The sequence below is a fragment of the Sparus aurata genome, chromosome 6 (assembly GCF_900880675.1).
Source record: "Sparus aurata chromosome 6, fSpaAur1.1, whole genome shotgun sequence".
Taxonomy (NCBI): Eukaryota; Metazoa; Chordata; class Actinopteri; order Spariformes; family Sparidae; genus Sparus; species Sparus aurata.
The window spans coordinates 20170115-20182573 of record NC_044192.1 but is presented as its reverse complement, the minus strand read 5'-3'; the positions used below and the strand labels follow the sequence as shown (position 1 = coordinate 20182573).

General features: G+C 40.2%; 2 protein-coding genes across 2 annotated transcripts; both read right to left on the bottom strand.

Annotated features, from left to right (window-relative positions):
- Positions 1–776: 776 nt before the first annotated feature.
- Positions 777–5045, bottom strand: necap2 (NECAP endocytosis associated 2). The gene is made up of 8 exons (XM_030419399.1): positions 4845–5045; positions 3581–3681; positions 3367–3471; positions 3059–3140; positions 2660–2768; positions 1988–2132; positions 1800–1884; positions 777–1651 (listed from the first exon to the last, which is right to left on the bottom strand). Exons 1-8 carry the CDS (start codon positions 4937–4939, stop codon positions 1606–1608), a joined length of 768 nt encoding a protein of 255 aa, XP_030275259.1. The 5' UTR covers positions 4940–5045; the 3' UTR covers positions 777–1605.
- Positions 5046–5493: 448 nt separating this feature from the next.
- LOC115583039 (SUZ domain-containing protein 1) lies at positions 5494–10218 on the bottom strand. Its single transcript, XM_030419416.1, has 4 exons — positions 9533–10218; positions 8430–8479; positions 8062–8331; positions 5494–7940 (listed from the first exon to the last, which is right to left on the bottom strand). The coding sequence occupies exons 1-4, from the start codon at positions 9581–9583 to the stop codon at positions 7829–7831; spliced, it is 483 nt and encodes a 160-aa protein (XP_030275276.1). The 5' UTR covers positions 9584–10218; the 3' UTR covers positions 5494–7828.
- Between the last annotated feature and the right edge of the window lie 2241 nt (positions 10219–12459).

Here is a 12459-nt window from a genome sequence, read left to right as displayed (position 1 = left end):
TTATTTTTTTACTTTTAACAGATGTTTTATTATTATTATTATTATTATTATTATTATTATTATTATTTTGCAGTCAATCGGTGTCTGTTCAAAATAAATTTAAAAAAGCTAGTCTTTGACATGGGATTTTTTTTTGTTTTTTTTGGCCAGTTGTACCGAACCGTGACCCCTATACCTAGGTACATACCAAACCATGACTTTTGTGTACCGTAATTATTACCCTAGAAGCTAGCAACAATAATTGCAGCCCAGAATTCCTTTAGAAATATGCCCCAAATATGGTAAAGTGCTCCTAAGTTATAGCTACAATTTTCCAAATAACTTAGCTGAGATTAGGTAATTTCTGTACATCTTCAAAAACATAAACCATGTAGGCTTTGAAAGATTTTTTTTTTGTAAATGTTCTTACATAAATTGTCTTATTTAATTTATTGTATTTACATAACCAACTAGTCATCCAAGTAAAAACAATTATTAGATCTGGTCTGCCATACAAAAGCCTATAAAAACACAGGGGTGACTAAGTATTTTGTTTGATTTTTCAGTAATACACATCTACTCTAGGAGTAGAGTAGATGTGTACACTGTGCTCTGGTCCTGGTTTGTTTCTATTTATGGTGTCTTGTAAGACCACGTGCGCCAAGTGTAATTGTACATACAACATCAATGAAAATGTCAGTCATTCATTAATTCACCCTGATGTCTGAGAACATACTATGGCTGGACAAGGAATCTCATAAACAGACTCGGTTACTAATACAAATCAAAACAAGAACCAATGAAATATATTGTTTATTTACAAGAAGACATATTTGTACATTTTAGATCTTTCTCAGAAAGGCACAAATTCTCAACACAAATTAACAACAAGATTAAGGAAAATCCAATTTGGTAAAAGGCACATTTTAAAAAGCAACACCACACGAGGTAAAGACAAATGAAGAGTGTACACAAAGACAAAAATGAACGTACAAACAAAGCGTGTTCAAACTTTGAATGACAGACAAAATGGCAATCATGACTTCCATTCCCAGTGCTGATTAAAAAAAAATCTGGGTATTTTTTTCATAAAGGCTTAAAATGAATCATCCAATATCAATAAAGTTTTGCAAGATCTCCTAAAAAAAATACTAGGAAACAGAAACAACACAAATGTACTGGTATATAGCTAAACGAAACATGGATACTTTAATAGGTAAACCATTTAACTTTACCAAATGGTACAAACAATCTTGAGATGAGTGGTGCTGGTGTAATGAGATATTTGTATGACAGGAGAAGGAAAACATAATGCATAATGTTTGAAAAGATAAGGGAACAGCGGGACACAGTCAAATCTGATTTATGGAAAGATAAAAAGGAAAGAAGGAGTCATACTGCATAGTAGAATGGGGAAAAAGAATACGAATGTAAAAAATATTTACATTTTACTGTTTTGTTCCTCCAGAGTGTGTTACTTATAGTTTACGTGAACAGGTGCAGTGAATGAGCCAGTCAAGTGTGCCAACAGCTCCTCTCTTTTAGTTTCTGATTTTGCCACAATCGTCCTGTCCGTGGAATGTGTGGAACCTGAGTGTGTGAAAGGTTTTTTTTTTCCCTCACGACTCAACTAAACTGCACCCATCCTGATTTGACAGCATCTGTACTGGAGCTGTGGACGAGAGGGGGGTGGAAGACGAGAGCGATGATGGACGATGATAGAATTCAAAACACAATCGTGAACACAAACATGGAAGGTGGACAAGATGGATTACTCCACAGACAAAAATGCAGGTGACATTTTAGGGAGGGAAACTTACTTGGAGCCTGCTGATGTGAAATCTCCCCACACATCAGAGCTGGGTGCAGCTGCAGGGACGGGGGAGCCAAAGTCTAAAAGAGCGGCTGTGTCGAGAGAGAGGAAACAATTATGGAAATCATGAAAAACTGTTTGTATAATGTGAGGTGTTTCTAAAAATGTAATTTGACAGAAAAGCTTGGTGATCACCAGTGTTAGTCTGTACAGCTGAGACCGTCGGCTGTTCCCCAGGAGGAGGTACTAACACTGCAGCCTTTGCACCTGGTGGAGGTGGGAGTAGTCCACCACCCACAGGCCGTGCTTTGGCGCCACCTGCTTCCTTCTTCTTGATGTTCTGCGATTGACAGAATCATGACAGCTTTTGAATGTTTTTTTTTTTTACCAAACAAGTTCTGAAAGAGTAAACATTTAACTTGCATGACTGATGAGCCGTTTCAACTCTGAGAAGAGACGGAAAATAGCATCAGATTGAAACAGTCTCCTTATTGTTCCACACAGATCTGATTTAACCCTCTTTTCATAAATATAATGCCAAACATTAATGTCGTATTTCTACGTTGTTTGCGTCGCTTGAGGTTCGACTGATGTTAATTTAATTGCGTCATCTCGTCGCGCACTGTTCTTCTGCAATGGTATTATGGTTTTCCGACTGAAAAATTAAAGCCACCTACTGCTTATGTTTCTAAACTTACTCCTAATGATGGCATAACCGTAGTGGAATTTAGGCATGTATTCATACTCTTTTTTGTGTTAATTTTCCACAAATTTGATTAAAACCTTCAACACATTTGGATGGAAACACGGAAATTTCGTCCTTTTAATAATTTCTTTACATCCCTATTGTTGGAGCTAAATGCTCACCCCAATGCTGATCTTGATCGTCTGCCCTTCTTTGAAGCTAAGGTCCAGCTTTGGTGCTGCACTCTCAGTAGCTTCCATCTTTGCAAGCTCACCTTCTTGCTTTACCCACCTTTAGAAATAGAGTTTGAAAGGTTAATAATTATCAGAAAACATTAAACTGAACGGAGGCAAATGGCTCAGCAACTTTGCATTGCTACTACTTTCAAAGTATTGTATCAAAACTCATCGTAAAATGTTTAATTCTTGTAAATGTGCCCTCTCGTTCAGAATTAAAACAAATGACATGCAAGATGGACTAATTTATTAATTAGTTGTTAATGTTGTTTTTAATATCGCACTGAAACATATTCATGAAAATGTGTCAAGATGTGTTGAGAAATGTACCTGAAGCAAACTTACTTGAAGTGATCCTGTAAAGCTACGTTGAAGTCAAATGAGTCTCCACGATCAGCAAAACCCAGACCGATAAAAGCATGGCGTCCTTTATAAGAGCAAATTTTAGAGACAAAGCAAAATTAGAGTCCAATTTGCAAACATAAATATTTCTGCACAAAGATATATACAGTAGAGGTAGGGATACGAACTGTGACTTATTGGCCTGACCATAACTAACTGACCATATTAGCCTGAATACAAGATTTGTCTCACAAATTCAGTGTCTGGCCAAATGTGAAATATTGTCCCAGCCTCTGATGAAAGAGTCTTACCATTTCCGTCCTCTATCTTGATCACAAAGTACCTGCTGGAGTCTGTCACTGCTTCAACTACGCTCCCTGGATACTGTTCAACTGGAGCTTGGGCAAACAACTCTCCTGCAAATAATACATTCACATGAGATGTTGCCTCAGGGTCATTTTCATTTGGCATCCATATTGCATGCACATCAGGTTTAGTTGCAAGGAACAACACCAGGTTGTTTACCTGTGTTTTTGTCCTCTAACTTAATATAGGCCAGCTTTCCTTTGGCGGTGATTTTCATCCTACCGCTCCACGCAGGTTCATCCAGCTTCCAGTCAGCAGCGCTAGAATAACAGGAAAGGCTCATATGAATATGAAAGTGGCTTGTCTAATCCTCACTCACTAGAACATCTGACTTGTGCACTATTTTTAGGCAGGCAGCTACAGGAGGAAGTGAAATTAAAAGCTGTCCAGAACACAAAAGTGAGACATTTGTGTAAAAAAAAAAGATCTTTTATATTCTTCTGCCCACTGAAGAAAATCAATCAAGTATAGAACAGCCTAAAAGACTTGGGAAAGTAGCATTTAACTGGAAAAAACAAACAAACTTTAAATTGTACATTGTTTTGAATAGTCTATTGAAAAAAATCGTGTTCATCTGAGCAAATCCATTAAGGAAGCCCGTGAGATACAGTTAAAATCTCCAGAGAGCCACTAAGTGTACCTTGAGTCAGAGGTTTTTTACTTTATACGTCCAACTCCGGTGAAAAATCAACTTTCATGACAGTTATTATGCAAATTATATAATCACAATTTCATCGACGGGCTTCTAATGGGACAGTGGTCATCTTTTAACTAACGTCAGATTATGTCGCCCCAATATTTTGTTCAGCATAAAAGGAACAGAACTAAAGACAATTTCACAACAGTTCGCACATTTACTGTTGAATGAATCATCAGGAGGACTCAAATGTACCGACTCATGGTGGACACCAGAGTTAACCACTAGCACACACTCTAAATCCCTGCACCCATTATCGGACGGTTATGAGTCCTGCCATTTTAAACTTATCAGCACTGTCGTCATTTCACATGTCGTTTACAAATGCCAACTCGACACCAGAAATGACACCGAGTGTGAGCTACACATAAATAAGTGGTTGATGACAAAGTCGGGGCGGTTGTGTCAGATATATGTGAGCAAAGAAGACACAGCAGCACATTTACGTTTCGGAATAACGCTAGCGTTAGCATTGTTGGCACATTTAGCCTCTAACGTTAGCATGTGTGTCAGCTCGCATAAGTCCATGTGTGTGTAAACTCAGACTAGTTCACTGTCGGTGTGAGCTGTAGCCGTGAACTACATTTAGAGGGGACATGTGGGAAAGTGACCAACTTGCTGTACTATCACCTGTTGTCCGATAATGGGTGTATTTGTGTTAAATTAGCTTGGTGGCTGACACTGCTCCTCGGTTACGCTCGTTACTTCCCCGTGAGCTCGTCTTACCGATATCCACGGTTCGTGGCCCGCGGTGGGATCCGGTAAACATGGACCTCGGGCTTCACACAGAGCATCGACTCATAACTGTTGTCTTCTGCCATTTTGTCAAGTTTGAGCAACTATCAAAACCCGACTTCCGACTTTCAATGAGCACCCCGTCTGGAGTTAAACCAGACGACGAGATCCCAAAATGAGCTGCGGTGCTCGGAACAAACAGCGCCGCCGCTGGGCAGGATGGTCCAGACACCGCGGAGCTACAGGAACAGATGAGAACAGAAAACGGCAATGGATCAATTGAATGTTGGAGGGATAATAACACATTACCCCACAGTAGATTTTGCAGTGTTCATCTTTCAGCACGGCCCTGCTCTAATGGGTCTGCATAAATCAATAACAAAGCATCCAGAATGCAGGTTTAATATCCAGAATCTCAGTGTGATGATGATGTGGACAAAGTTTTTCATGGTCCTGCACACCCACACAGGATTTCAGTTGAGCTTGCAGTGAAATTATGCTGTGCATTACCTGAAGCCACTAGACTCCATATACTAATACTAATGAGAAGATAAGGCTGTAATTCTGACGCTAATATATACAAAACAAAGCAAGTTCAAGATCAGTGTTTCACAAAACAGCGAGTGAGCGTACACAAAGATTTCATTTTGAACTGTGTTTATTAAAGGGTATTCAAATGTCATTTGTGTTGTTCAAGTTTCAAAATAACACTGACACCAAAATTAGACAGGTGGCTATGAATGGCTGAAACAAAGCGGCATGGGTCGATCACGTGGTACAGGTACAGGATAGGCATTTGCTTTCAACCACCAATTTGTAATGATTAGAAATCTCTGATCGCAAGAATTGACCCTGATCCCTGGGAATAATGTATTATGATGTTGTAGGTCCAAATCCAGTTTATACTACTATACAGAGTATACTTTCTCATAAAACATAAATATTGATAGATTAGTGCTGTAATGAACAACTTATATTAGTGTCATCAAACAACAACAAAGGGTAACTTCAGTATTCAGAGACTAGTGAGATGCACTCACTTTTTTAATCTAGTAAATGTTGGATTAAGTGGTACCAGTTTAAACACATGGAGAAGTTGGCTGCTGTGATGAGCAAGTTGTTCAATTTACTGTTAACCACAGTGTCCACTCTTTACAGCTAGTTCTTAATATTCACAATCAAGGGTTTGACCCACAGTCGAGGAAAACTTCTGTAATAAAAGCATCACTGCACCCTAACTGAGTGTGGTTTTGTGTTTCGCCTAAAACACTTGTTGAATGTAAGCTGTATTATTCATGAAATAATTAACCTATGATAAATTCACAAAAAAGGCGCAAGAATGTACATATGTAGCCAGGAATCATTTGTTATTTAAGGCATACAAGTGTCAGAAGGTTCAAATTTGCTTCAGGTATATTTACTACGCAACTGTCAGTAACCATCAGTATCTGATGAGTCTATTTGTTTTCATTTGAATTGGCAAACAAGCAAACAATGCTGTAGAATCCATTTCTCTAAAAAAAACCACAACAGGAAATACATTCATCAATACCAGACAGTGGGATTTGGCTTCATTATACTGATTAAGAAATTAGATTTTTACAATTTTTGGATCAATTTTGTAGTTTTCACCACAAAGTTCCCCAACATATCTTTTCCAAAAATAAAGCAGCTGTCATGTGGTGTTATCATCCTCAACACTGGGTATCAAATAGTTGTTGTTTTTTTTCTGAAGAAACGGGGAAACCATCGTTTTAAATAGCAACATCAGTCAATACACTGGTACTGGTGCAGATGCAGTGCAGTTGGCTGTAAGAGAATTTCCTACTTAGCTACTCTGATTAGAAACAATGAGGCAACACACACAGGGACATTAATGCACATTACCTTTGGATTTTCAATTCATAAGTAAGCCTGCCTTTTTCCAGTTTGATTAAAATTGTATGACACTGCTAATACAGTTTCCTATGCAGGTTACATTATCTAATCTCTGATACACTACTTAGCTCTTGACCTAAACATATTATGTCTCAGAAAAAAAAACATGAACATGAAGAAACAATGTAAACTTCGAAAAAACAAAAGATAATCTGAAACAAAACTCTGCACAGGTAATTAGGCAACATGTAAAAAATAAACCAGGGAATAAATTCATTATTATTGCTTGAATAAGCCTAGATTTAGTGACATTCTGTCCTCTCAATCTATAATCTTTGGCCACAGGCTGTGTGCCCACCGGGCATTTCTTTCATGGCCACCAGTGCCAAACAGAGGCCTGTGGAGAGTGCTGGTCTGGGCCTCTGCCATTGCTATGCAACTACAGTATTAAAACACACTTTTACTCAAAATGTTAGATCAGTGTGACTTTCCATCACCTTGAACTCGTGCTGCTGAACACACAGTTAACTCTCAGCACTGTCAAGCACTTAATTTCCACTGAACCCGACAAATAGAGGCCAGCTCCCCGGTGGACACCCAGCCCTGATCCACGCTCCATCAGTGGAGAGGCCAGTTTGTTCGTTTGCACGTCTCTGGGGGGATTCCCACAGATTCACGAGCTCTCCTTATTCTCCCTGAAGAGGCAGACACCTGATGCCCTGGCGCTCGGCCTGCCAATCATACTTAAAATCATAGGGCACCTCATGGTACATCAAAGTATCACAGTGTGTAGGGATGTGAGGCGAACGCCTGTTCACAGTGTGGAACAGAAGGGGTTTCAGATCTTTGGCTGATCTCTGCCAGCCCCTTGAAACATTCCACACATGGGAAAGACAAGGTGAAAGGCAAAGACCACGCCAATAAGCAGAGCAGAGAGAGGGTGGAGAAGTTCATTTCAATCCATGCTACGACTTCATATTTCTAATGTATGTGTCATCCCACCACTCTGCTTTACATAGCACACACATCCCCTTTAACTGCCACCCATCATGCCCTCTCAGGGAGACAGCTAATTCCTTGCAGCACGGAACTCCTGTTTATCTGCAAAGGCGGAAGCCTGAGGTGCCATCTGGGCCGGTGGGCTGGCGGATCACATTATTGTTTGGACGAACTGGTTCTGATGTTTGCTGCGCACTCGTACGAGCTGGCCTAATGATACGAGAAGACAAGAGATGCATTACATAACAGTCTTTTTCACTTCTAGGTATTTTGCTCTAATTTTTGCTGCTGTGTCTTTGCCGTTGTTCTTATTTTTGTTGTGTAGTCTTACCTGTCCTGGCATGGATTGTCCTGAGGCGCATCATCTGAAGAAGCACTACCCAAAATCCTCCTTCGGGCTTCAGCATACTCTGCCTCCCTCTGGGCCAAAGACTTCATCTGCTGAGAGGGACGAGATGAGGATGCAGGGTTTCCCGCTGTACCGTTGTTTGAGGGACGTTTCAGAATTCGAATTTGTGGTGGGGGTGCTGCAGGCAGAGAGTCATCCTGGATGACAATAGCAGTTCGAACAGGTGAGCCAACAGAACCCAAGCTGGATTTCCTGTACCGGTAAAAACATGTAAAAGGAATTAAATTACTTGAAAAAAACTTGCATTCCTTCCATGTATTTAAAATGTTCATAACTTTTTCTTTGCTTACTTTGCCTCCTGGTTTATTTTCAGCTTAGCCTCGAGTCTTCTCTCGATTTCCTAGGGAGAAAGACATATTTACTAAATTTTTATCACTGTCTACATTCATTATCTCGCTCATTGGCCTGTATAGCAAAAACATGTTGACGAGGTCCGTATTTCTAAGTTGCTTAGTAGTGCTGGAATCAAAGAAAACATGCTTTTAAAAAGACATGATGACATAGTTCAATCATTGCAAACCAACAATACCTCACCTTATCTATGGTAAGGGATACATTTAATCTCTGGTCTCCAAGTGACCTATAATTGACAATGTAGATACCCTGCGCTGAGCAAGCTGAGTAAGCTGTACACATATATCAGTATCAGATACACAACAGAAACACATCTCTGGCTTTTGTTTTTCAGATTGCCAATAACCAGGATTAGAGGGTAAAGAAATGAAGCAACTCATCTATTACATTACATCATTGGTCATAACAGTAACACCATATACAGTCACAGGCCATGTTTTTGCAGCCACTTGAAATGTATGATATGACAGAAAATATAGCATGTGGTGGTTACTGGGGAAGATTTCAGAAACTTCTCTGCATCTAACAGTAATTTTACACAATCAAATCAGACCGGTCCAATCGAAGGACACGTGATTTTCGCTTTAAATATAACATTCACAAAAGCATGAACATACTACATTGTTATGGTATTGTAATGATTCACCTCAGTGCAGCCTGTCATTTCCGCAATGGGCGGACCCAAACAATGAGGGAATTACAGGGAAAAGGGTCGAAACATTTAAGTTTTCTTTGTGGATGTTATTCTGGCTTTCCGAACATCAGATAATCACTGTGTTGAGCGACTAGAATGACATGAAGCCAGACTCAGTCCCATGTTATTATGGGACAGCGAGGCCTGTAAGACTCAGCCAGGAAGTCGGGCTGTTTTTCTTTGACGAGGAAAACAAGCCGAAACAAATAACATGTTTATGTTTTCAAGCACCGGACACATCCAGCGCATCGCGGATCCTTGCTAGGCGATCGTTTGACTGACATACTGAAATCGGGTTATAGCCTTGTTTCTCTGCAAGCCGGGTAAAATGATAGTGTTTCTCACCCCGCTGTCCGCCGCCTCTTCCCAGCTCTCCGCAACCTCTTCATCCTCCATGTTTAACACAACCGCTGACTGCTTTCCTCTTCGGCTCCACTGGCTAACTGTTTCCCATCCAGTCAGAGGGCATGGGGCGGTGGGTGGCGCTCACGCAGACCCGCGGGGAGCTTAATATCACGATTTTGTTGTGATCGGATGAAGGCTGGATAAACAAATTCGCAAACCCTTCGCCTGGCCGCGTGTTAGCCTGCTAGCTCAATGCTCAACTGAGGGGCAATCCCCCCTGGCTGCTGCCTGCTACTTTAAATTTGGCGTCACGTCCACCTCAGTAAATCAACTGGCCACTGGCGTCGTCCACACGCTGCTCAGACAGAAACAAACACTGACTGGACACAACAGTTTCGGACCGTCGACAGTAATCTGAGCTACGGCTTGACACTCGGCAATGCCTCTCAAGTTTAACCGTTAAAACAGGAAGTGAACTGACGTTTAATAACGTTAGCTCAGGTAGCGTCAACTCGCTAGCTTCCAAGTTCCAAGACAACTGACCGAGAGGATAAAATGATTTAAATGCAGACTCCCACACGGCTCCTTTAATTGCATAACGCGCTGTATATGCCTCTAAGTAGTAAGCGTGACACACGCTACTCCAACATCACACTGTTGTTATATTTCGGTAACGCTAGATAGAGCAGTGACAGTATCTGATGAACCTGAAGGTAACTGCTGCGTTCAGGGCTGGTGCGCCGCACGCAAGAGTTCACGTTGGCAATGGACAAAAATCACAGTGGCCTACATAAGGGCCCAACGTGAAATAGCTAATACAATCAAATATCAACTAATGATATGAATGCCATATGAAATGTCATAGTTCATTCATTTATATAAATGATAAAATGTTAATGGAAATGGAAAAAAACGGGCCTCAGTAGTTGAATGAGGGAAAGAAGTGAGGTGACATAAACGCAATATTACAGCCATTCATTCTTCAGTCCAGGATCTTAAAATGTATTCATGCTATTCTAATGGAATTTGATCAGTTGTAGACATGTCAAAGCAGGAAAAGCACTGGTATAGTTAATCAAATGAATGATGGCTAAATTCCATTTAGGTTTAGGTTTAAGTTTCAAGATCCAGATATTGTGCATTCTGCCTCATTGTCATAATGTCAAGAATTATTGAGACACTTGAATGCAACAGCCATTGATAATGTCATTTTTTGACAACACCTGCGAACTATGAGTAAAAAGGGTGTCCTGTAAAAAATATCCTACTGGAAGTTGTACAGTCTCAAACACACAGACCATAGCCACATAAAACGGCTGATAACGCTTTGGCTTCTAGAGTCACAAATGTAACAAACCACAGCAGTCATTTTGTCTCTTCTTTACGTACAGACAATGTCCAGAACTCTTCATCTGCAGGTCTAAACCGGCTCTCCTTTGACCTTTTTCTAGTCTGAGGCGGTCCAGGTTTGACTGAAACTGCAAGTCACTGCAATGCCATAGTGTCCTAGTCTGTATAATAGAGTAGAATAAAACTTCAATATCCCTTGGCGGCAATTTGCTTTGCAGACAGTGGTCAAACACAAATGGATTATACATCAACCACATACACAAGACAAGGTCTACAGCACTTACACTGTCACCATAGATCATGGAGGTTTTAGCCAGACGAAAAGCTCCACCCTGACGTAAGCATCTGGAACTCAATGCATACAAACACAAACAAAAGTCTGTCCTTGGGGCCTTTACTTTACATCTGTATTGGCATCACATTTTAAGCTTTGCATCAAGGACAGTGCCCACATACTTATAATGCTGCACTGCTGCCACTGCCTCACCCTGAATCACACACGGTGCAGCTACTCGTTTGAAAATCAATAAGCATGTCTTTGGTCTTTGCCACATACTATATTATATTACATAAAATAATATCAAATTGTAACATCTGAATTATACAGTAGCGCCGAGATCCAAAAGTGGTCACTTGAATTATATCTCTAGTAAGTGTAATAGTATGACATATTGAGTGCAGCTAGTCTGTCACTGGTTCCCTTCCCTCTAAACCCCAGAGGGTCAGCCAGGTGAGAAGCAATTCCTCTCAGGTGAAGAATCGCTCAGCTGTTAGAAAAAAAAAACAAAAAACAAACATCTTTCTTATGACAGCAAATATCGTGATGTTTAATAATATCTTATCATGCAACCACAAAGAAACCAGTTATACGCAACACGGCTCATTCACCACATTTAACTGTTGCTTTCAACATCACATACATGGCATTAATGAATTCATAAATGTGATCCAACAGGGGGAAAGGGCAAATATCAACTACACATGCTGTTTATATTGCTTGTAATTGGGATGAGGTAAACATCTGTGGAGTATTTGAGCGTAGAAGTGTTTGATTGTGTTTAATTAAAAACACCAAAATGCAGTGGGTCCACCAGACCCACGAACACTGGCTGAATAACATAAATATGAACGCCACACACGGGTCATAAAGAGCATGAGAGAATCTGACTGTCGCTGGGGTACAATAGGTAGAGTAAATTCAGACCCTTCATTCTAGTGTGCAGAAATCTAAGAGATGTGACAGGCCTACTTCATGTAACATAATACATTATGAACATTTTAAATCATTTTGCTTTCTTTATCATGAAACACAAAACTGTGTATGCTAAAGTAACAGGTGGAAGAGCCATAACTTAATGTCTTTCGTTTTGGACACATGGTGTGAATGAAATCTGCATTTATCCCCTCAGTAGAAATGTCACTACATCATTTACTACAACTAAAATTACTCACATTTAGAGGCCAGTTATAATATGCAGTTACGTATATTCAAATATTATGGTAATTTGCTTCTTTGTAACAAGTCACAGTGTGTAATTCCAACTCCCCCCGGGCAACACATGTGCCCTCGGCAGCAG